The sequence below is a fragment of the Centroberyx affinis genome, unplaced genomic scaffold (genome assembly GCF_046629955.1).
Source record: "Centroberyx affinis isolate AG114_WGS23_722 - 3 ecotype Tasmania unplaced genomic scaffold, CSIRO-AGI_Caff_v1 ptg009398l_1, whole genome shotgun sequence".
NCBI lineage: Eukaryota > Metazoa > Chordata > Actinopteri > Beryciformes > Berycidae > Centroberyx > Centroberyx affinis.
In genome coordinates this window covers 118523-144270 of record NW_027284513.1, presented here as the reverse complement: position 1 = coordinate 144270, position 25748 = coordinate 118523, and the positions used below count along the sequence as shown (strand labels likewise).

Below are 25748 nucleotides of genomic sequence, written 5' to 3'. Positions count from 1 at the left end.
AAGTGAAAACCTGTTTGTCACCATAATTGAAAATAGCCTACACAGGTGATGGCACAGTGGTGAATAGCTATTTTTGCCTTTGAAATATAAGAAGCCAATAAGAATATTGACAGCATGGAAAGAATTCAACTGGAAATTAAAAATGAAGTATTTTAGAACTCCTGTCATTGTAGCAAAATATGATAGAAGTAAAACAAATTTGTGCTGGAGGGATTGTAAACAGGTTGGAGATCACACACATTTTTTGGGACTGTCCAAAATTGAAGTCATACTGGGAAGGGATTCATACAGAAATACTTGCCATTTTGAACACTGATTTACCATTAGACCCATTGTATTATATTATAGGAGCAATCCCTGATGGAGCTATGGAAAAGAGAAAGGCTTACTTGCTGCATATCCTTTTATTGGTGGCAAAAAAAAAAGATAACTTTATCTTGGCTCAAACCACTGCCACCCACCTTACATCAATGGCAAGATAGGTTAATGAAAGTGTACTCAATGGAAAAAATAACAGCAAAACTCCATGTAAAGACAGACATGTTTTCAAACCGATGGGCTCCTGTAATTGCTTATTGTAGATTACCAATGTGATAAGGAGCTGTACTGACTTAAATGTGAATTTGGCCAAGATTAATATCTGTTTCTTTTAAGGTACTTTTCTTTCATTTATTTATATATTTTTTTATTTTTTATTTTTATTTGGAGACTCCTCTCTATGTGGATGCACATGATGCCATGATTTATAATTTTTATGTATGTTTGCCGAACTGTAAATAGTTCCCCTTATATAAACATCGAACAAAAAGTTCGGAAATTTGTGTTTGGTAGATTATTTCTCTGTTGTAACAATGCTTCTTGGCAATACATTTTATACCGTTGGAAAGCCTGTTTATTTCCCTTTTAAACGGTGCCTCATTTGTAAGGAACATGCATTTGTGGGATGAGCAGCACAGCTGAGTATGTGGGTTGCGCTCATGTAAAATTTGCCAAATCTTCTCTGCCAATGCCAAACAGCTTATTCTGCTGTTGCTATTGACTCTTGTTTGGTGTTGTTTGGTGGATTGGATGATTGAAGTCTATCAGTAACAAGGAAGAAACAAGACATATTGGCAATTTTTCAATTTATTCATTTAACAAACAGTCAGGAGCCTCAGTAGCGTGTGGAAGAACCATACACAGCCACAACAGCCTGGCACCTCCTCCTCATGCTGGTCACCAGCCTGGTCACACACTGCTGTGGGATGGCATTCCACTCCTCAACCAGGATTTGTCGCAAGTCAGCCGACGTGGTTGTGTTGGTCACTCTAGCATGAACAGCACGCCCAAGCTGATCCCATAAGTGTTCAATTGGGTTGAGGTCAGGACTGTTGGCAGGCCATTCCATTCTCTCTACTCCCAAATTCTGGAGGTAGTCTCTGATAAACCCCGCTCTGTGGGGGCGAGCGTTGTCATCTTGGAGGATGGAGTTCGGTCCCAGACTGTGGAGATATGGGATTGCCACTGGTTGCAGAATCTCATCTCGATATCTCTCTGCATTGAGATTGCCTCCAATGATGACAAGCCTCATTTTTCCAGTGATGGAGATGCAGCAATCAGCATAGCGTTCTCCCCGTCTTCTCCACACTTTGACCCTACGATCCAACTTCCGTAGGCAGAATCTGGACTCATCGCTGAACATAACGTTCCTCCACATGTTCAGGTTCCAGTGCAGGTGTTGCCGACACCAGCGCAAACGGGCCTGACGGTGAAGGGCAGTCATGGCAGGCCTCCTGGCAGCCCCATGAGCCCGGAGATTGGCTGCGTGCAGTCTGTTCCGGATTGTCTGGGCCGAGAGCCGTGTGCCATATCGTCCTGCAAACCTTGACTGCAAATCTGTAGAAGACAGCCTACGGTTCCTAAGTGCTGAAAGGGTGAGGAACCGGTCTTCTTGGGGTGTCGTCTTCTTGGGACGCCTACTTCGCGGTCTGTCTCTGACATCCCCCGTTTCATGGAACTTGGCCTTCAGTTTGGAGATGGTACTATGGCTCACTCCAAATAATGCCGCAACTTGCTTTTGTGGAACACCAGCTTGAAGTCGCCCTATCGCACAGGCCTTATCGAGATCAGACAAACGTGGCATGCCGATTCTTGGAGCAGACACCAATTGACCACTGTAGCAGGGCCCATGCTCACAGGTGCTGCCAATCAGGTGCCAATCAGGTACCTGATTGTCAGCACCTGGGGGTACCGGAAGCTCAAAACAAGAGTCAATAGCAACAGCAGAATAAGCTGTTTGGCATTGGCAGAGAAGATTTGGCAAATTCTTCATGAGCGCAACCCACATACTCAGCTGTGCTGCTCATCCCACAAATGCATGTTCCTTACAAATGGGGCACCATTTAAAAGGGAAATAAACAGGCTTTCCAACGGTATAAAATGTATTGCCAAGAAGCATTGTTACAACAGAGAAATAATCTACCAAACACAAATTTCCGAACTTTTTGTTCGATGTTTATCTTTTTTTTTTGGTATTTCATGTTGTTTTTGTTTTAATTTCCTGACAAAGCAGCTGTGTACAATTCAAATGTGGATAAGTAGAAATAAACACTTTGTTCAAAAAAATAATATTGACAGCTTCTCAGAAGCTGAAGGTGAAATCCAGTGAGACTGCCATTGATTCAATCAATGTCCTAATCATGCCTTGATTTAATTGTTCCTTTCTGGCTAATCAGCAGTTGCACAGAGAATGACTCATCCTATTGGAAGCTGTTGCAGGTTGTCATGAGAGAGCAAATTAGCTTCTGTACTCGAGAAAACGAGGCAGACAAAACAGGAGATGGGGAAAGAAAACAGACATAGAGGAGACTGACATTTATTTATCCATTTATTGTAATGAGTGGAGGGCCAGAGAGGGAGGTGTAGAGATAGAGGGGCTACAAGACTGGTCCAGTTCAGACAGATTTGATGGTTGCCAAGCAATAGCATATATCTGAAAAACAGTAGCAGTAGCAAGACTCTGTGGTGTGTGTCTGTATGATTGTATATTGCTAATCCATAAAAATGGTTTAAAATTGCAGTCCACATTTTATTTTAACTTCTACATCGTACCATGTTGGGCAATATTGTGCTATGGCTGCAGGGTTTGTTTTGTTTTTTGTTTTTTTCCATCCAAACACTACATTAGCTGATTTCAGAATCAGAAAGCTTGCACAGACATGGAATTCAACTTGGTGGGCGGCTCACACGGGACACACTGAATAAAACACAACACACAAATTATAAAAGTAGTATATAAAATATATAAATAGAACTTAAGAAAGTATCTCTCTTTTCTGCACAGTATGCACATGAGATTGACTGATTGCACTGCTAGGATGCTATGGAAGTCAGAACACAAAACTACGTGTTTTGAATATTGCAAGGAAAGAGAAGGCTGTGGACTGGAATGGTATAAACAGAGTATAAGCTGGTATGAATATATAACTATACAGTCAGTTTAGTATCTAAGAACTGACTAGATCAGTGATTGTCAACCTTTTTCATATCAAGGACCCTAATTTAGTCCACATTAGAGCCACAGACCCCCATTTGATGAGATTTTGTCTCTCGGACCCAAATCTGAGAATATATTTATCGTTGGATATGATTTTGTCCAGAATTCCATGACTATCTGTATTGTAGGTAGAGAGATAACAGAGAAACTATGATCAAAATAGTCATTCTTCTACATTCTCTAATTGTGTTAACTTCTTGTAAATGAAATAATGGTGAAGTTTAACAATTCATCAATTTCCTGGGGACACCCTGGAACCCCCTCAGGGACCCCTGGTGGTCCCCGGACCCCACGTTGAGAACCACTGGACTAGATGACAGTAAGTGCAGGAGCTGGATACCAGCAGTAGAGTGCCATTGTCTATTGTGGTGAACTAGATTTGTGGTGTGCAGCTCAGTTATTGAAGAGGACCACTGCTTGGGGGAAGAAGCTGTCCTGGTGCCTGATTGTTTTGGTTCTGATTGTTAGTAATCAAACAGATGGAATTTCAATCAATTGAATGACAGTGACCCATACCACAGACTGTATTTTAAATTGTTTAGCTCAGTCACACACTCTCGCATAAAGATAAATTTTAGAAAAGTGTCCAGGAATGTCTCCATCACTATATCGAATCTTAGTCCCTATGAAAAACAGCAGACATCCACAGACCCACATTAGACCACAGACTCCCCAAATAGACCACAGACCCCAAACAGACCCACATTGGACCAACCAAATAGAAACAAATGATATCACAGACCCCCAAACACATTTAGACCACTAAATAATAGACCCACATTAGACCACAGACCACCAAACAGACCTATATTAGACCACAGACTCCCCAAATAGACCACAGACCCCAAACAGACCCACATTGGACCACAGACCATCAAATAGACCCACATTAGACTACAGACCACCAAATAGATCCACATTCAACTACAGATCATCAAATAGACATGTGTTAGATCGCTGGCCACCAAATCTGTGGAATGTTAAGCTTCACTTCCATTTTCACACCAGTAGACTGCGAGTACAATGCTGCTGGTCTGTGCATCTCCAAATGACAAACGTGACTTGATGCATACATCAAGCGGATTAGAGATCAATTTAGATTAGTTTAGTTTATTACTTTATTTGACAGGGACAGTGCATATTAATAACATTTCTGAAAATATGCCAGAGTTAGCCAAAAAGGCAAATTTTCATCTGTAGTCCCTGGGCAGGCGATAGTTGAAAGCACAAACGTTAAGAATAAAAACATTGAAAATAAAATCAACGATAAAAACAGTGAAAAATATGCAGATACAAACAGAGCCTGCACTACATAGAGACAAGAAAGACAGCTCTTATAACACACAAAATCAACAATAGCATGAGAACAATCAACAAATCAACAAATAGCATGACGACACAATGTTAGTTCTGGTGAAGTGTGGATATTATGTACAGAGCCTACGATAAGCAAGAGCAGCTCTTACACTAAGCATAATAATGACAAATAAGACAACAAACAACAGTAAAACACCTGTTGTAGTGTTCACAAGTTTGATTTCTAATAAACCAGGTTCTTAATGTTATGGAGAAGGAATGGTAATTGGCACAGTTTCTTATGTGTTGCGGTAAGTTGTTCCAATCCTGAGGGGCTCTAATGGAAAAAGCAGATTGGCCAAAACTACTTTGTCTTCTAGGAGTTAGATTCATTTCTCTACAATGACCAACGTTTTATTTTTTTATTTTACATATCTGTTAATTATATCTTGTATGGAGTCGACCGGTAATTTCACGGTGTAATGCAAACGCACATAACTATCCCGGGTCTGTTTGTGTTTAGCGTTATATTTTGTTGAGATTTCCACATTCCATATTTTCAGTTTAACACAATAATCACAGACAAACATTGTTGCCATTTCATTTACCTTTATTGTTGTTTTAGTTACAGGATTTTCAGAATTGTAGTCTATAGTTACCTTTTCTTTGTTCACAAACTCTTACCTGCCGCGGGAATCGACTGTTTGGGAGGGGGCCGCCCTGCAGTTGCGTGTAATATGTGGTCAATGACGTCAGCGATGATGTCATGGCCTATTATGTCGGAGGTTTTTTTTCACTGTACTAAAGTGTATTGTTGTTTTGCTGTGCGAGATCGCGGCTATTTACTGTATATGTTTGGTGATGCATTCAGGTACAGTCGGAAAATGGAATTCTGTCAAAATGATACTGTGGTTAATAAGATGTAAAAGCTATGCAGGTAATAGCTTATAATGTGTCTCACCCCTGTAGTGAGGTTGGCGAAGGCCAGGGGATGTGTCTTGGAAATCGATGGCTGTATTTAAACAGTTGTTCTGAGGCAGCTGGAAGGGAAGGTCAGGCAGTGCAGATGCCAGTGCACATGCTGTTATTTTGATTTGGTATGAGTTGAGTTATCCTCTGTTCTGTAATCTTCAGTTTTTAAATTTTTTTTTTTTTTTGGGTTGTACTGTAAATAAATGTCCACCTGTGGGACCTTCAAATCGCCTTCTGAGTCCGCCTCCTACTCACTAAAGGCCCTCAGGCTACAGCTATCTCACAGAAACACTGCATCTCTTAGTCAAAGATGCCCTCTAGAGGCCATCTGATGAAGCAACATCTCACTAAGCATCACCTGACTGACTGACTGACTGACTGCCTGACCTGAGTTCGATAATACCTGTTTTCTCCTCCGTGTCATCATTGCCGTCTTGTGACTGGCTTTTTGTGCATCTTGTGACCACAAGCCAGACTGCAATCCATCGTGGGTAAAGCACACAGACAAGATAGTTGCTAAAATGGGAAACAGTGTTGCAGTTATTAAAAGATGTTCAAAATTTTTGACACAAAATTCAATTACACATGTAATTCAAGCTTTGGTGTTGTCCCAACTGGACTATAGCCCAGCAGTAGCCTATGGTCTAGTGCTGCAATGGATAATATAAAGAAGTTGCAAATTGTACAAAACATAGCTGCGTGTATTGCGCTTCATTGCAAATACAGAACAAATGTTAAAATGCACAAATGTCTTATATGTCTTATAAATGTCTTATATGTTAAAAACAGATTATTCTTTGTATTTATAAGAAATATCTCTGTTACTAAGACTGCATTTATTTTGTGCAAGAACTTATCATTCAGGAATTTTACATTACTGAAGGCAAGAACAAATTCAATCAATATCACACATGAAAATAGTCGAATTCATTTTAAAAATGTATTAGACGAACATCTCTTGAATAGAAACTTTGAACAGACGTAAGATAAGCCCTAATGAGATGTGTGCTGAACAAAATTCCGATGATCTAAATGTCGACAAGCCAGTAGCACAACAAAATATATTTTCACTGTGAACTTCATTAATTAACTGAGCTTTGAGGAAAATATAAATATACTTTAACTGTTGATGTACTTTGTGGTGCTGGTGGGTCTGTCTGCATTTGTGATCCTAGAGTAAAAAGTGGGTTCTAATTTTCAAAGATTGAAAGTTGAGAGATGTTTATATGGCTATGTGTATACACGTGTCTACCAAGAATGAGTGTTTCAGGTGAATTATTAATTATTTTAATTTTAGGAGCTTGTCTTATCTGTGTGTTCTAGTGGTCGTCCAGTTTATTCTGTAATGTCATACATTTTGTTGGTTATGTTGTCTCAATGTAGGAGTGTATATTCAATGTATGCGTATGTTCAATTAGCGTATGTTCAATGTATAGATTAGTGTATGTTCAAGGTATGTTTTAATGGCCGTCCTGTTTATTGAGATGTGGCAGCTAATGCAGATCCAAATAAACAAACTGATGTGAAAGTCACAAGTAGAGCGGAATTTGCATCAAACCCTTTCGCACAGTATGTAATTTCTGCCGCTAGGGGTTTCTCAATCAAAACAATAACAAAGACGTAGTTTGATGACGTCGTGAAGTAGCGTGGGATCATGGGAGGAGTTGTCTTCACCACCATTGCCGGTGAAAATCTATCTGACGTGACTCAGGCAGAAATCATGTTCACGGACGAGGTAATGTATTAAAGTTTTATTCACATTATGTCATTCATTCTAATGAAATAGCCGCAAGTAATGTTAGCTAACGTAATGTTAACTAACGTAACGTAACGTTTGGTTCACCTGTATGTTTGTGCTTTACGGGGACAGCTTCGGCGACAGAACCCGCAGCAAACGGGAATGAATAATCGTGATCCGTCACGAGTGAGCAATAAAAACAATAGAATGAAAAAAACAACAGAGCGGCTAGAGCGGCTAGCTAGCTAGTTGGCCGACTTCCTTCCTCACTCTCTGACGTATCTGGTGTTTCCTGTGTTTCCCCGGAAGTTAGGGGGTAAAGGGGATATGATGCCATTGACAGGCGACCAAATGAAACGCACCGTTACCTTGAACAAAATTATGGATTTCTCTGGGTTTGAACATTGATGGAAACATTTGGGATAATCTAAGTACACAACTCAAAAAATATATCATAGGTCTAGTCGTTTTTAGATATTTTAATGCAGAAATGTTACATATTATACCTTTAAGTTTGTGTTACATTATTCTGTTCTGTGATTGACTGATGGTCAGTTAGACCTATAGGTAGGCTCTTTGTAAAGTGCTTTGAGACATACTTGTGATGAAGGGCTATATGAACTTGACTGAACTTCATGCATCTTCATACATCCTATACACCTTCATACACTTCATACACCTTTAATGCAGTGGTTCTCAACGTGGGGTCCAGGGACCACCAGGAGTCCTTGAAGGGGTTCCAGGGGGTCCCCAGCAAATTGATGAATTGTTAAACTGTAGCATTATTTAATTTACAAGAAGTTAACACAATTACAGAAGGTAGAAGAATTACTATTTTGGTCATAGTTTCACTGTTATCCATCTACCTACAATACAGATAGTCATGGAATCTGGAAAAAAACATATCTAACAATAACAATACAAAATCTCATCAAACAGGGGGCCGTGGCTCTAATGTGTACTAAATAAGGAAATAAGGGGTCCCTGATATGAAAAAGATTGAGAACCACGGTCTTAATGCATCTTTGTAGGCTACATCTTGATGAATCTTGATACACCTTCATAGCTCTTAATACATCTTCATACATGCTGATGTATGTTCACGTTTATCCATAGGCTCTGGCACGCTGAAGGCATTTAGTAGCTGTAATAATTCTATACAATAAAATAATTTAGTTTTAATGCACCTTCACTAGAGCGCTGTAAAAAGCGGCGTTTTTGACCAATAAAACGGTGTAAAAAAAACGGCGTTTAATGGAAATCGCGTGAAAATAGAGGCGAATACTGGCACTTTTGGCTTTCCATAAAATACAGTGTATTTTCTGGAACGTCCAGCATTCCATCTGGACCAACAACGGTCGCGAGGTGAAAGGGCGCCGCCTTGTGGTGAACAAAAGTCCCTCCCTGTTAAACAATTGCAAGCTCCTGGTAGTGAATCGTGGCAGTCGGATGCTCTGAACGGGGAAGGACAGCCCAGTAGCAGGTTTATTCCACCTTAACAGCACACTGCTGTGTATTCCACCTTAACAGCACTGCTACTACACACTGTAACGTTACAACACACTGCTGTTTGCAACACGGAATATAGGAGAATCCACCGCTTCTCTCCCGGGGGATCGCGCTCGCCGCCGCCGCTGAGCCCCCCTCTCTTCCTCCCCGCGTCATATTCGCTCTCCTCCTCGGAACAGAATGCGCTGATTTCTGGTCAGTCGGTGTGTTTTCTATGGAAGGATGATTTCCGTCGTCTCTACTGTGGAAAGTGTTCCCAGCGATACGGGCACCTCGTCGCCGAGCCTTTACCAGAGGTTCAGGAAGGTCTTCAGCAGGTAAGGATGATGAGATGATGATGATGATGTCGGCCCAGAAAGAGCTGCTTTCCTCATCTTTCACATTCACGTCACGCTTATCCAAAACGGCAGCAGCGGCTAAACACTGCGGAAGGTGAAGCTAGTTTTCATTTGACTGACAGAACAACCTGTAACATCAAACCATCATCAATTATTGCATCTTGGTTTGTATGAATATCACGTCAGGTATGTCTGGTGTGTGTGTGTGTGTGTGTGTGTGTGTGTGTGTGTGTGTGTGTCCAAGCGTTCAAGTGGTGGCATTCCTGCACCCTAGGGTGTTGGGCTACAGCCTATACAAGGATTGCTGGCTCAAAACCTGTTGGCTTTGTGGCACATTAGGCTGACTAGGTGGAAGTCTTAGCCTGCATTAAACACTGCCTGTGTGTGTGTGTGTGTGTGTGTGTGTGTGTGTGTGTTGGGGGAATGCCCTATTTTCTCACTTTCTTTATTCCCCATTCATCTGAATCTCCTTGTCTCACAATCTCTATCCCTTGCAAACTCCTATCCAATTGCTCTCAAACACACACTTTACACTTATGGATGCAAACACACACACATACACACACACACACACACAGACACACACACACACACAGACGCTTCCTCTCTTCCCTTCCTTGCCATCTGCTGTTCCTTTCATCTCTGGCCTCTCCTATTTATCCTGGGACAATGTCCGATAGGCTGCAAGCTGGAATCTGTGACCAGCATATCAGTTGCCCATGGCGCTATGTGTGTGTGTGTGTGTGTGTGTGTGTGTGTGTGTGTGTGTGTGTGCATACATGGTGGCGATACTCCAGGGCTATTGTTGCTGCCACGGACACAGAGGGATTTTGTGAGCTCTGTTGTCGTAAAAAGGGATAAACACGTCCTCCCTGGATGTGTGTGTCTGTGTGTGTCTGTGTGTGTCTGTGGCCAGCCCCGGGGAATTAAACAGTCCAAAGGAGAAGCACAGTTATAGCATTCTGAAGGCTACAGATCCAGACTATCCAGCAAAAACTGTTGTCAGTCTGACTTTTCTACTCTGTGAGTGTGTGTTCAAAACAGTAGGGAATGCTCACCAGCCTGATCTTACAGTTTCTTATTTTCTCAGAACTCTAAATACAAATAACAATTAGAGATGTTGGAGTTGGTAAACGATTGGTATTGTGATTGCGGTCTGAGATAAACTGAGAGATTTTTTGAAAGTAGGTCCTTTAATGGTTTTATGAGTAGATATGAGAGACGTTAGAAGGTAAGAATTGTGAAGATGTTGAAAACGGGTTGTTGTTGCGTGTTGTGATTGGAACATTAGTAAATTATGTTTCTAGACCAAATGAACGCAAAGACAGACTGCATTGCCTTAGTATGCCTTGTTTTTGTTTAATAAAGTAACGCGGCATGCGTTGCAAATATACATAAGACATTTTTATTATGCATGTATATTTTTATGCGGCAATGAATTTAGTCTATTGCCAATCCCTGATGTATTTGTCCAATCGCCCAACCCTAAAATACAGCAAAATACTCTAAATACTACAACCGAAAAAATACCATGCAATAAACATAGATTTCTATTGACAAAATATGAATACACAGCCTCCTAATTTTATACGATACAAGGAACATACTTGCTGAGTACAGTATGTATATGTAGGACTACAATAAAAAAGTTGCATAAAAAAGACTAGCTTACTTCAATCAGGAGACTAGGTTGAATGCTCAAATGAAAACTTTATTCAGAAGCGAAACATGATGGAAACTGGCGAAACTCCTCCCATTCATGAAGTTAGGAGTACATCTATGGATGGACGTAGGAATTAGGACGTCCCCCTGGGGAGTTCCTCTGGAGCCTGGACATTGGTGGTGGTGGGGTGGAGGAGGGGCGAAGGTAAGCACAGCGACTGGAATGACAGCAGCATACAGCATAGTTCTGTGGGTAGCACAATAGCATAGTAGGTGACGTGTATACTCACGGTCACTTAGACGATTGGCTCTCTGAAAAAGAGAGGGAAAGTGATGGCTAACTCTGATCGGTTCTCTGGAAAAAGAGGGAAAGTGTTCGCCAACTCTGGGTAAAGAGAAAGCATGAATGGAAGGTGGGCGGATTTAGGTAGTCTTTCTGATTGAACTTGCGAATAAACTTAACTTAAAGAGTAACTAAACCCCACCCAAATCTTTGGTGAAGCCTGACACCTAATAATGAATGAAAAGAATGAAACTTAATGAAAAGTAGGGTACTGAACAGGTCATCTGCTATTGGCTGGTCTTTGTGCCAGGTGATGTCACCACCTGTTGTACTCTATAGAGGGTGACATCACCTGGCACGTCATTTGAACTAGTTAGCCTCTGTGTTGTACAGCACTAGTGTCAAACAAACATCCATACCTTGAAAACAATAGATTGTACTGCTTAGATATTTACATTGTGTGAGAGAGCAAGGCTACCTGAAGATTTTGATGTATTGCGCAGTTATTACATTATCTCAGACATCCGGAGGTTTTCAAATATTGGTTTCTCAGCATAAAATCTCCAACACTCATCTAGTGTGACAACGACATTGATGAATAAAACTGAAATAAAGACTATTTTGCCATCATCCAATTCAGTGTTCCTTTTAATGATACATGCAGCATGGAGAGAAGTGCACAGCAAGAATGGTACAGTTCTCTGAAAATGAGATATGTTAAAGGATAAGGCTGGTGTTTTTAAATACATTTCTTATCGTCAACAAATCCTATGAAAATAACAAAATCAACAATGCGTTTGCTCTACTCCCATTACTTTCCGACTTCCCACGTTCCCTTTTTAGCCTTCAAACCGGAAGTCATTGGCTCCAATTGTAAGCTAAAAACCTTTAAATACAGCTCACAAAGACATAGTTTACATTTAAAAAATTGCTAACAGTTACCATAAAAAGTCAGACTATTGTATTTATTACCAAATCAAATTCAAATGGGAACAAATTCTTCATTACGACGGGGACTATTTTCGGTGCTACAGAACTACTTTCCTGAGATCGAAGTTGTTGGAGGAAAAAGTCGGCCGGCCCGGTGCATCGTAATGATGAAATATGCTGCCAGAGCAACGGCATGGCTCTTTGACGTGTTTTTAATCGTTTTTTTTAGTACAATGGAGTTCTATGGCTGCTGGGACATGGCTTTATTGGGCATCGGCTACATGGACGAGAATTCATTGCTGATTTTCTTATTTTCATAGGATTTGTTGATGGAAGGAATGCATAAAAAAATACCAGCCTTATCCTTTAACAAAGCTTATATGGCCAAACATCTCCTAGACAAAGTGTCTCCTAGACAAGGCAACATCTCAAAATCACAGCACTGTCACAGGAATGTACGATGTCTCTAGATCATACCACTGACATAGGACACGTGTACGGCACTTGTCCTTTCTGAGGACACATGAAGGGAGAAAGCCGATATCCTAGCCTAAAGCAAGGACGTACAGCAAGGGCATACAATGCCACTTTCCTCTACAGTCGTCATGCCTTTGTAATTTACCCCCAACTCTCTCTGCAGGAGAGATAACCCATGCTGCCTGTATTTCCCTAACCATTTTCTCTTCCAAATTCACTTTCTAGCCATCTTCTTCTTTTTTTGTACTGCCAGCTGCTCTTCTTTCTCAAGCTCCATTTTAGCACAATTGTAACCCCTTTCATGTTAGGATTCCAAAGAGATGAAGTTATGTTTGTCTTTTCACTAGTATGTACATGAAGGCAGGATTTGTACTGCAAGGGTGTACTACACTGAAAAAATGAACTTTGTGGTAGAGTAAAATATATTAAATTAACTGTCATAATTTCTACATTGTAATATTAAGATTCAGTGAGAACTAGAATTTCTTAAGTAAAAATTTAAATATATACACATTTTATTCATGTAATAAATTAACTGTGTGGGAAGAGTAAGTTTTATTATAGATTTACTAATAGTATTTAAATGTTTTATAGTCACTGCACATAAACCTAAAAATACTGTGTACATTTTAATCTAAAAGTATAGTGCGTTTGAATCCGCGCATGCGCCTTTGGACAAGACAAGACACCCGCGATTTGTTGGGTTGGTTTCCGGTTGGGATTGTCACGGAGGTGCTCCATGCCTGGGTTATCTCAGGTGTAACGTAAGTTATTGCCTTTCTGTTTTAGATTTTTGATAATATATGGGTCCGTTTGATAGTTTGATTCTTGTTTGCTTGATGCAATATATGTTACTGTTCATAATTACCTTAACGTTAGTTTTAATCACATAAACTCAGGGTGATGTTATAACTGTTAGCTAGCTAATACCAGATTAGAAAAAACAATCGCGTCCACATGTAGCGTTAACTATCCAGGAAAGCTCCGCAATTTATTTCACTTCTATAAAACTGAGGGCACAAAAGTTGCCATAGAGAGGAGGGTTAGTCAAAAGCAGAGGAGAGGAAATGTAACGTTTGTTGAGTTAGCCGTGTCAACGTGGCCCCCATTATTGGACCGGGTAAGACTGGCTTGTAACAGTTAAACAAATACTGTGCAGGAAAGCTCCGCTATTTATTTCACTTCTATAAAACTAAAGGCATAAAAGTTACCATAGAGAGGGGTGCTAGTCAAAAGCAGAGGAGAGGAAATGGTTAGTTAATGTTAGCCGTCAACGTTGCCGCCATTATTGGACCGGGCAAGACTGACAACAAATGCGACATGGAGCTCAACCTTTCTCAGTATAAAGCTTTCTAGTCTAATTTTTTTTTATTTTGCTGCTTTTTATTAGTATATTTAACTTAATTGAACATTTAACCAAGTGGAAAGCCTCTCATGAGTCCAGTCTTGTCAGTTAAGTCATTTCTATTATTCAAACAAGTGTAATTAGGTGGAAATGTTATATTCATTAAGTTCATCTGTAATTTGTTAGTTAAAAAAACAAAGTCTTATAAACATATGTTTCTATCAACAGGAAGCAGAACAGTACAGCAGTGAGTTGTAGAGGATACGCTGCAGGATGAGCCATTGGAGTGAGTGATTGAAGCTGCAACATTAGTCAGGCAAGTAGAAATATATGTATGCATGATATAATATTGCTGTTGTTATTTTTCCCTGTTCTTCACTGTGTAATGTAATATAAAATTGTGGCTAAATGTTTTAGATCATTGTTTTAATATCACAAATTGTGTCATTTACAGGGTGACCTTACTCTTAGGACGAGCCAATACAGTGGACAGTTGAGGTCTAGGAAGGAGGACAGATTGATGGGATTCAACGGTGTCATCAGGGAGAAACAGTAGGCTTCCTATGTTATGAGTTGGTCATGCAAAAATTGCAGCTTCAGGACATCAAAACGTTTAGAGCTCTTAAAGCATTATAGATTGAAACATCTACACACCGGTCAAGGCCGGTCACTACCCTGCTTGTACTCAGATTGTCCTTGTTCATTTAAAGGTTGGGGTGCACTTCGCACACATTTGTCTAGAGATCATACACAAACTGAACAGTTAGGGCAAAGTGTTTCATTTTCATGTCTTGTATGCAATTCATATAGTTTTCACACAGAGAGGCAATATTTTGAACACCTCGGAGCTCATCTGAAAAAGCACGAAACTGTTCATTGTGTTTTTAAAGATTGTGACTACAGTACAAATATATATTCAACTTTTGCTTCACATAAAAGTAGGAGGCACAATCCTCACTGCCTTGAGGATTTTAAAAATACTGTATTTCAGACGTATTCAAGTCAGGCAGCTGAAGATAGTAGTTGGTTGGTAGATGAAGGTGAAGTTACTTCTGATGAAACGCTTGTCAAAGAGGGTGAAGATTTAGTTAAAGTCATTGTTGATGAGCTTGGTTCCTTATTACTTAAATTAAACTGCATCTTCAATGTGCCTAGTAGATGTATAGATGAGATTGTAGAGGAGCTTCAATTTATTACTTGTTCAGCATCTGCACCCGTTATCAAAAACATTGTCCATAACACATTAGCAAACCATAACTGCACTGTTGAAGAATTGGTGATCACAGATTTGGTAAATAACATTTGCCAGTTAAATCCTCTTAGTGCAGCCTTTAGTGAAGAAGGTCCTCTTGGCACAGCATACAAGAGAAATAGGTACTTAAAGGAACATTTCTCTATTGTTGAACCGTTAGAGTATATACTTGATGCGAAAGAGGGAAAGACATTCCAATATGTACCAATTTTGCAATCCTTGTCACAAATTCTGAAAAATAGTGACATTCAGGAGAAGGTGTTGAAGAGTGCAACACATTGTGGTTCTTCATGTCAGTATACTAGTTTTCGTGATGGTTCCCACTTCAAGGAAAACACATTTCTATCTGGAGAGGAGTTAAGACTTTCACTTCTACTCTACGCTGATGATTTTGAAATATGTAATCCTTTAGGAACCTCTCGTAAGAAGCACAAGGTAACAGGTGTCTACTGGGTGTTGGCTGATATTCCGTCTGGATTAAGGTCTACATTATCATCAATTTACTTAGCTGTTTTGTGCAAGGCAGATGACGTTAAGAAATTTGGCTATCCTCGAGTGCTAGAGCCATTATTAAGTGATTTGAAAAGCTTTGAAGAGGATGGTCTTTTTGTGCCCTGTTTGGGAAAAATCATAAAGGGCACCGTATTTTCTGTGATTGCCGATAACCTTGGTGCCCACGCAGTCGGAGGGTTTGTAGAAAGTTTCAGTGGGTTATACATTTGCAGATTTTGTGGCAGGGAGCGGTCCCAGTTTCAAGAACTTGAAGTCAGGACAGGAGCGTTCCCTGGCAGAACAAAACAGCAACACCAGTTGGACGTTGAAGCAGCATTGGCTAGTAACACCCATAGCCACGGAGTTAAAAGGCATTGTGCAATTACTCAAAGATTAAATCATTTTCATGTGACAACAGGTTACCCACCTGATGTACTGCATGATTTACTTGAGGGTATTGTACCTGTAGAATTGGCATTGTGTTTGGAAATCTTGATAAAGAAAAAATATTTCTCTCTTGAAGAGCTCAATAGAATCATCAAACAGTTCCCATATAAGTGGAAAGACAGGACGAATTGTCCCCAAGGTATACCACCAACCTTTGCCTCCCGTAACACCATTGGTGGTAACGCACATGAAAATTGGTGCTTACTGAGGCTGCTTCCACTTATGATTGGCTCCAAAGTACAGGAAAATGAACAGGCATGGCAGTTGTTGATGACACTCAAAGATGTTGTTGAGTTGGTTATGTCACCTACCCACACAGATGAAAGCATTGGTTACCTAGATAGCCTGATTGCTGAGCATAGACATAGATTTAGCAGTGTTTTTCCTCAAAGGAAATTGATTCCAAAGCACCATTTTGTAGAGCATTACCCGCAGCTCATTAAAGCATTTGGCCCACTAGTGTCCTTATGGACGATGAGGTTTGAAGCCAAGCACCGCTTCTTTAAGAAGATAGTGAGACAGACTAGCTGCTTCCGTAACATTTTGAGGTCTATGGCAAAAAAACATCAGTCCATGATTGCATACCATCTCCATGGTTCAAATGTCAAAAAACCTGCTGTTTCTGTATCAAAGATGTCAAGAGTTCCATTAGAGGTTGTAAATGAGAACATACAAGAATTTCTATCACAGAAATTTCCTGAAGAGACAGCTGTGAATTTGACAAACCAGGCAGAATTTCAGGGCACCAGTTACGGTATTGGCATGATGTTGGTATATGGCTCCACTGGTGGGTTGCCCGACTTTGCTGAAATACTACAAATCATCATTGTTCGTGACAGCTTAGTGTTTGTAGTGAAATTGCAAAGTGCATGGTACTGTGAGCATTTTAGATGTTTCAAGTTGGAGTCCACAAGCATAGTCAAAGTAATTGAGCAGTCACAACTCACTGACATATACCCATTGGCTACCTATGCAATGCAAGGCGATCGAGTGGTTTCTCTGAAACACCACATCCGCTTGTCAAACTAGGTAAAGTATCACTTTAAATTGTGCAAAACCGGCTTGTGCCTTATTGTTATGTAACACGTTGACAGGACTTATTTGTGTATTTATTCCAGATTTAAACTTGTTTTAAAAAATATTTATTGTATAGTTCTTCTAATCTGTCTAGAGCACTGGTTCCCAACCTGGGGGTCCCGACCCCCACTAGGGGTCGCCAAAGCTTCACAGGGGGGTCGTAAGGCCTTCTTGGTTTTAAGGGGTGTAAGAAAACTTAAAAAATATACAGTATATCTCAGCATTTCATTAACTTCTGTGAAGAAAGAAACTAAATGTAGTTGTTATTTTTAAAGTTTAGATGTTTTTTTAAGATATAAATGAGGATAAGGGCGCAGTGAAGACATGAACACAAGCTATATTCACTCTCTGCGAAACAGCCTCGTCTTGCATTAGAAAAGTTCAGTTAAAACAGCCAGAGAGCGCCAGTGAGAAGAAAGAACTGAATTTGTCCGAAATGAGCATAATTAAGTATGTATGATAGTTAAAAATAAATAATACAGAGAATTGTATAAAATTTTCCTAAAAATATCAGGAAAACTAATCTCTGATGCAATATTCACATAATCTGCTCAATATTCATCCAAATTGCTTGTTTTACACAAACTTCCTGCGTTCACTATTTGGGTTAATTGTACAGTTGTCAGTTGTTCTGTGCTGTCATTGTTATGCATTGAATATAATATGAAATATACATAAAATATGTCACTTCGTCAGGGGTCGTCTGTTTACTCGGTGATAGAATAGGGGTCCCTTAAGGAAAAAGGTTGGGAAGCACTGGTCTAGAGCATGCATTAATCATAGTCTCTTGTGGGGAAATATATTATTTGCTGTTGTCTTATCGAATCATGTCTTTGTTCTTTGTTTTCTCTTGCAGTTCTGCTTGCCCAAGGCTGTGATGATGTCTGCCCCCACTCAACTACGTGTTATTATCGAAGAGACTCAAGTTCTCAAGTTAACCCTACCAGATGGAATCCCTAGCACTGTAGACGAACTTTTGGCAGCTGCAGAGGATCATTTTCAACTCCAAGGGAGTTTTACTGTTATGTACATGGACAAAGATTTTGATAACCAATTCTTCACTCTAACGTCAACAGATGTGGTTAAGGACAAAGACACAATCAAACTAGTTAAAACAGAACCTTCTGTTATTCTCACACTGACTCCCATCAATGAGGCTGCTGCTTCCTCCCCTCCAGTGCCACTGGATCGGTCTTTCCAGGATGACAGTTCCTCAGTTAGTTCATCCGACACCATCATTTTACCACAGTCCCCAGATTATCGAACACAACGTTGGCCAACTAATTTTGTGATACCCACCTTTTCATATAATGTTGAAATGCCCCTTCAAGCAGGAAATAAGGCTTATGAAAGTGATGGCTCACTCCTTCATAATCCAAGCATGAACTCTGACATACTTGAGAAACTTGCTGAAGCAATATTCCACTACACTGCCTATCCCACTGGTCTTCAAATACTGGCAGTTGTAGAAGCTCTGCTAAAAAAGCATCCATGCCTAAGGGAGCCTGGAACCTCATTTTCATGCATGTACGGGTGGCAGCAGCGTCTTAAATACAAGATGGCTAATTACCGTTCTAAAATGAGAAGGCGTGAAGTACCTTGTCCTGAGCTTGATATCAACTCCTTGAAAAGGAAAGCCCCTGGTGAGAAAAATCCTGCAAAAAATTGCAAGAGACCGAAGAGAGCAGAGGTGAACTACCTTCCCCCACATCCAAGTGGAGAAACTAGCGACAGTCTGGAGATGGAGAGACAGGAGCTTCTTAACGAGGTAAAGAAGAAGAACAACGCTAAGGTGATTCAAGAAAAAATGGCCAAAACGTTCTCCTATCGAAGGCTTGAGGTTGTGAGTGGTAGTCCAGCTGCTGATGACTTCAAAGAGAGATGGCCTGCTTTGTTTTGTGAAGCTGAGGTAGGTGAATCTATAAACCCTTAAAAATGTTACCTGCTCCATTGGGCAGTAACAATAATTTGTTTTTATAATATATACTATGGAGTACTGTTCCTGATTGAACACATGAACATAAATATACTTGAAACACACTTCTCTCAAAGTTAAAATTGGAAGCCAAATTAGTGTTCCTCTTTTTGAGTTGATCATTGTAAAACGTGCTAGCTTGTTCATTCCACCATTAATATCTACAGGGTTTAAAACACCCTATACAGAATTTACCCTCCCTTCATTTTGCATCAGACTATTTGGCCCAGTTCCTGATGTTGTACTTGTGTGTACTTTTGTCAATTCAGATCAAGGAGGAATTCAGGAGAATAACTACAATTTCCATGGAGCAGACCTTCATGTACAAACTGGACCACTACACACCAAAACTTATTGCCCTGATGAAGGCCAAGGGAGGTGTCGTGGGGACCAAGCTGAGGCCATTCCTGGACAAACTGAGTCAGGTGTGCTTGTTCCCATTTTTTTGCAGGGAGACGGACCTACTGTCTCTCACTCTCACGCACACATTCAAATGGTTGACGTTTATGGGACCCTTTCAGAGTCAAGAATCATGGGATGTGGGGAACCACAGGGTAGCATCCTGGGTCCTCTATTCTTTTTATTATATATAAATGACTTAAAAGCAGCCGCCTCATGCAATCTTTTTTTATATGCTGACGATTCTGTTTTATTGGTAGCACATAAAGATATAACGGTGGTTGAGAATACTCTCAGAGAGGAACTTCAAAATGTAAGTAGATGGCTATCAGATAATAGATTATCCCTACACTTTGGAAAAACTGAAGCCATTCTTTTTGGTTCTAAAATAAAATTAGCAAGGTCACCAGGTTTTACGGTCAAAGTTGGAGAGTTCCATATAACTGCTAAAGACAATGTAAATTATCTTGGCTGCATTTTAGACAGCTTTTTATCAAGTGAAAATATGGCTTTAAAAGCCCTCACCAAGATAAATTAAAGAATTAAGTTTCTAGCCAGAAAAGCTACCTTTCTGGACAGCTCAATTCTTCACACACTAGCAGGAGCTCTAGTTAAAAGTCATTTTGATTACGCTGCCATCTCCTGGTACACCAGATTATCTCAACACCTCAAAAACAAACTACAAAAGGCTCAAAATAAATTGATAAGGGTTTTATTAAAGGTCCATCCACGTACACATCTTGATCCTGCACATTTTAAAAAGCTTAACTGGTTGACGGTGGGGAAAAGAACCATTTATATTAGGATGCTGCTCACTTACAAAATTGTTAAAAATATGGTACCAAAGTACTTAATCAATTATTTCTCACTACTAAGAGACAATCATAGCTACTTTACAAGAGGTAGCGATTCAATAGCCTAATGGGCCAAAACACATTTCTCTACAGTGCAGCAGTACAGTGGAATAATCTGGCCTTAAAAAAATGGTTACAAAATACCATGTAACATGAGCATGTTGACATAGCTACCCCACCGCCTGCTAGTTATTTATATGTTGATTGTATTGTCTTCGCTTGCTGTCTTGTTGTTTTGCTTTTATCTTGTGTTTAGTTAAGTGTTATACAGGAGGACTGCAATGGAAATGAGCCTTTGGGCTTTATTGTGTTTTCATCCTCTGTGATTTTTAATGTATGTAATGACTGCAATGCAGTGTTATATGTGTTCTTAATCATCAAATAAATTCAGTCATTCACGCACACTGCCCCATGCATACGCATATCCAGCACAAATCCTCGCACTCGGTAGCTTCAATGCCCCTGCACGCTCCATCTTTCCACACATGGCTCTTGCTCCGTGCGCTCAAATCACTGCTCCTTGCACATGTATGCTCTTGTGTTCTCACTTGACAGTTCATTGTGTATGAATAATGGTTCAGTATTGACAAAATATTAATCTGTTCACAGAACCAAAGCATTGAGATGAGACGTGAAGCTGTTATCCGCAGCCTCACACTGTACCTTGGCGAGAAAGAAGAGGAACTTTTTGAAGATTGCCTGGTAAAGCATGATTTTTTTATTTTTTTTTTTATTTCTTTTTTTAATGGCACAATTTAAAATTTTAATGTGTTATCATTTAAAGTGCAAGTTAACCCTAAAGTAAGAGAGGAAGGCAGACGAAGGGATGGAGATATTCCACTCAGCAATGGCCCAAATGGTACATTGAAAAAGCCAACAAAATCTTATATCATCTGGAAGAACAAACTAAATGGATATTTTTCAATGATTCAAATTAAGTACAATCACAAATATTAAATGTGCTCTAGGGTTACAAAGCCATAGGGTTTCCTGGCACTGTAAAGGTGCAGAGGTACACAATTTATGGCTGAAAGCAACATTCATTCAGGGGTCTACAATCTATGGAGTGCAGCCATCTTGCGCCATGTTCCACAAATGTGTTACCAATGCCGGCTCACTGTAAAATAGATTTGACTCAATTTAACGTAATCTGAGCTATGTTTAATGATGGTAGTTTTTAGCACACGTGTTCATTCTGCACTGATAATGAAGTCACTTCAAATGATTCAAGCATTTCTATTTTTATTTGTTTCTCAATAGAATTGTCTTCATTTTTCTTGTAAATTGTATGCAGGAGGACAGCCGCAGTGATGCCACTCAACACATCCTCAAGATCCTGGTCGTCCATGGTGCTGATGAAGAGGATCCAGTGGATGTATCCATCCTTCTTGAAGGCAAGGAGATGTTGCCAGGATGCGGCAGTACTGCTAAAGCTTGCACGCTGCTTATGGGGCTGATTTATGCCCTCAACCTTGCATACCCCCCAACACTGCGCTACACTTTTGAGGTGTTTCAGAAACTTTTCCTAGAACTGGATGGGATTAAACTGTCCCCAAAAGTACAAGCTTTAAAGTTGAAGTTGCTGTCTTAAATGCTATCGCCATGGCAAGTACTGTACAATCTCGGCTGCTGGTACACCCCGACTCTCCATCTTGCAAATGACTGTAACAACAACTTGCAAAGACACAGTCAGCTCCATTGGACCCTCCGCTCACATACAGCAGCTTGTTTTTATATGGACCTTCCACTGTCCAGACACACAGACTTGCAGTGGTCTTCTTCAGTTTTGACTCTCCAAAAGACTGTGTTGGATGTGGTCAAATATGGCCAGGACATGTTCACTTTGAAAACTATATTGCTGTTTGTAAGATGGTTTAATGCAAAAATAATGCATAGATGCAAAAATAATCGCAGTGGAATGATAATGTATTGTGTGCCAGTCTGAATATCAATATCCCTTTCAATATAAACACTTGGTCCCAATAGTATGTAAGGCACTTGAAAAAAATAGTAATGTGGGGCTTTAGTGATGTTGTCCTGCCCCCACCCTTGTGGAGAAATGCCAAGAATTAGCACCTTGCCTTTGAGTTCAACTTCGCCCTGGCTAACTAGTTGTGGGAAGTTGTCTGTCTGAAATGTTTTCCGTTTTGTGTCAACTAAGGCACCTGGTCTTTCTGTCATGGATGTTTATTACAGATAAAGGGTAAAGAAAAAGTTAACATTTTATTCTTTATCTAGAACTGTTAACACCTTTAGCTGTTGATCAAAATGTTTTAATGCTTTAAGGTTTTAATGTATGGAAGTCCATTTCCGCCAGTGTGATTAAAAAAAAAAAGATCCTGTAAGTCATTATAATGAGAAACTTTATCAAAATAATGCCTTAGTATCTCAAAATAATGACTTAGTATCTCAAAATAATGACTTAGTATCTCAAAATATTGACTTAGTATCTCAAAATAATGAGAAACATTATCAAAATAATGACTTAGTATCTCAAAATAATGTCTTCTCGTTATTTTGAGATATTAAGTCATTATTTTGAGGTACTAAGTCATTATTTTGAGATACTAAGTCATTATATTGAGAAAGTTTCTCATTATTTTGAAATATTAAGTCATTATTTTGAGATACTAAGTCATTCTTTTGAGAAAGTTTCTCAATATTTTGAGAAAGTTTCTCATTATTTTGAGATACTAACTCATTATTTTGAGATACAAAGTCATTATATTGAGATACTAAGTCATATTGAGAAGGTTTCTCATTATTTTGAGATACTAAGTCATTCTTTTGAGAAGGTTTCTCATTATTTTGAGATACTAAGTCATTATTTTGAGAAACTAAGTCATTATTTTGAGAAACTAAGTCATTATTTTGAGATACTAAGTCATTATTTTGAGAAACTAAGTCATTATTTTGAGATACTAAGTCATTATTTTGAGAAACTAAGTCATTATTTTGAGATACTAAGTCATTATTTTGAGAAAGTTTCTCATTATTTTGAGATACCAAGTCATTATTTTGAGATAGTAAGTCAGTATTTTGAGATACTAAGTCATTATTTTGAGATAGGATTTTTTTATTTTTCATCACTTCCATATTAATGGAATACTTAAAGTGCACTAGTTCAGAGTGCCGGTTTGAATGTTGCAATTGCAGAGAGATTAAGGTTTTAATTGAATATTTGAAAGGCACCATTGGTGATTCATTGTTTGTTGACAAAATAAACAGTTTAATTGTATTGTATTTTAGTTGTGTGATTTGTGATAAAAGTATATTAATTGCATAGAGAAAGTGATTACATTTATTTGGTAACATTTATCAAAAGAAAATTAGCAACATTTACATAATTATAGTGAGTAATATAAATTCAAACAACTAAGTAATTGTAATAAAATGTAATAAAATCTACTTATTTACTTCATAACAGTAAATATAACAGATATATAAGATTTACTTTATATTTTGATGACAGTGACTTCCCTGTATATGAAAAAAATAAATTGACTTTACTTAATTAGTTTAAATAAATATAACTTCTAACTTAAATATAATTAAGTAACATTTACTTAATATCTTCACGAATGTTAAGTTTAGTGGTAAGTACATTTTACTTGATACTGGCAAGTGAGTTGTACTTGATATTACAGCAGTAAAATTTACTTAAAAAGTACTAGTGCAAATTGTTACAAAGATTTTATCAAGTAAATCCTACAAGTTGTTTTTTTCAGTGTAGTTAGTTCTAGTTTAGTCTCACCTGAACTCCTCTTACCTCCCTATTGGGAAGTAGGTGGGTCAAAACAAAGGAAAGCCAAGAACTTAATTTGTTTTAGATGCCTAATGATATGGTTAATCAACAAAGAGTGAGGGTTTTTTTTACAATTCTAAGATTCTATTCTAATAGAATAGCCTGCTGCCTGAGCTAAGGATGAGTTTTGACCTGGATGTCAAGCAAGATTTCTTTGTACTAGTGTTTGTTTTGGGGTATCCCCTTTTTCCTTGGGATTAACACTTTGGATTGTTGCTGATTTGGCTCTGAGCTGGTAAGACTGATGTCTGTTGCATTCATTTGGCTGTAAGAAACTCTTTCTTTTGGATATCTTCTGGTTTTTCTGGACTTTCTTTTTTCATTTTTTGTGGACAATTTCAGAGCATTACAGTTAATCTGAAACACTTTAAGGACTGTAAAAGTATGAGGTTGTGTTTTGTTTTTACCAGTAGTTTATTAAAACAACCACTTTTTGTGAGTAAGTATTCCCCCTTATAATTCTTTGCTATTTTCAGGGTTAACCTCAGTGTTAATATCCGTTTTACAATCAGGTGAAAAATGTCACATTTCTGCGAGCGAAACAGCGGGGTATCGAGAACTCTCATGACCAAATCCAAGTGCATACTCTTTTAATGTGTGACCCCCAGTCTGTGCCACATTTTTTTGTGTGTGCATCGCATATGTGAGGGAGAGAGTGTATGAGTGTGTGTGTGTGTGCGTGTGGTTGGGTGTGGAATGGATGTGAGTGGGATTAGTTAACAGACAGGTTTATAGGGGTCCAAATGTTTTCAGAATGCGAGGTTTGATGTTCACGTGTCATTATTTTTTGAGGAGGTTCAACCATTGTGTAGTGTTCATTGTGTTTCTGGACTTCCAATTAAGGATGATGGTTTTCTTGGCGATAGTTGGTTGGTTAGTTGAACTTGAACTCTGAGAGGTCACCGAGTAAGCAGAGGGATGGGGATAGCTCCTTACGTTTACGTCTGGACAGTACGGCATGTTGTTCAGCTGGAAGCAAATCTGGTTCTTGTCTGGCTAAAAAATGTCCTACAGCTACACAAATTAATTCATCCTTATAGAGATGCACCGATTGCAGTTTTCTTGGCCGATTCCGATTTCCAATTTTTTTAAAGTCTGACCTGCCGATTCCGATTTTGGCCGATTCCGATTTTCTTTCTAAGAATTATAATTGACAGCATACACAAACATTTTTGTAACTTTTCTTTAATGGAAAATAAAAATTCAATTGTATGTTCATAATAAAACATTGACTATTAATAACTTATATTTTCTCCAAAACTGCACCAGGTTACAGGACCTTCTCTCACTCTCACTCAAACAAATCTCAAAATAAAAAAGTGCTCCAGGTTACTGGACAGAGCTTTTTTGTACAAATAAAAT

General features: G+C 39.1%; 1 protein-coding gene across 1 annotated transcript in view; it reads left to right on the top strand.

Annotated features, from left to right (window-relative positions):
- The first annotated feature begins 9272 nt into the window (after window positions 1-9272).
- Window positions 9273-25748, top strand: part of slc35f1 (solute carrier family 35 member F1) — a 73451-nt gene continuing 56975 nt past the window's right edge. The window contains exon 1 of the mRNA XM_071514616.1: window positions 9273-9367. Within this exon, the coding sequence (XP_071370717.1) occupies window positions 9273-9367 (95 nt within the window). The remainder of the gene's footprint in view (window positions 9368-25748) is intronic.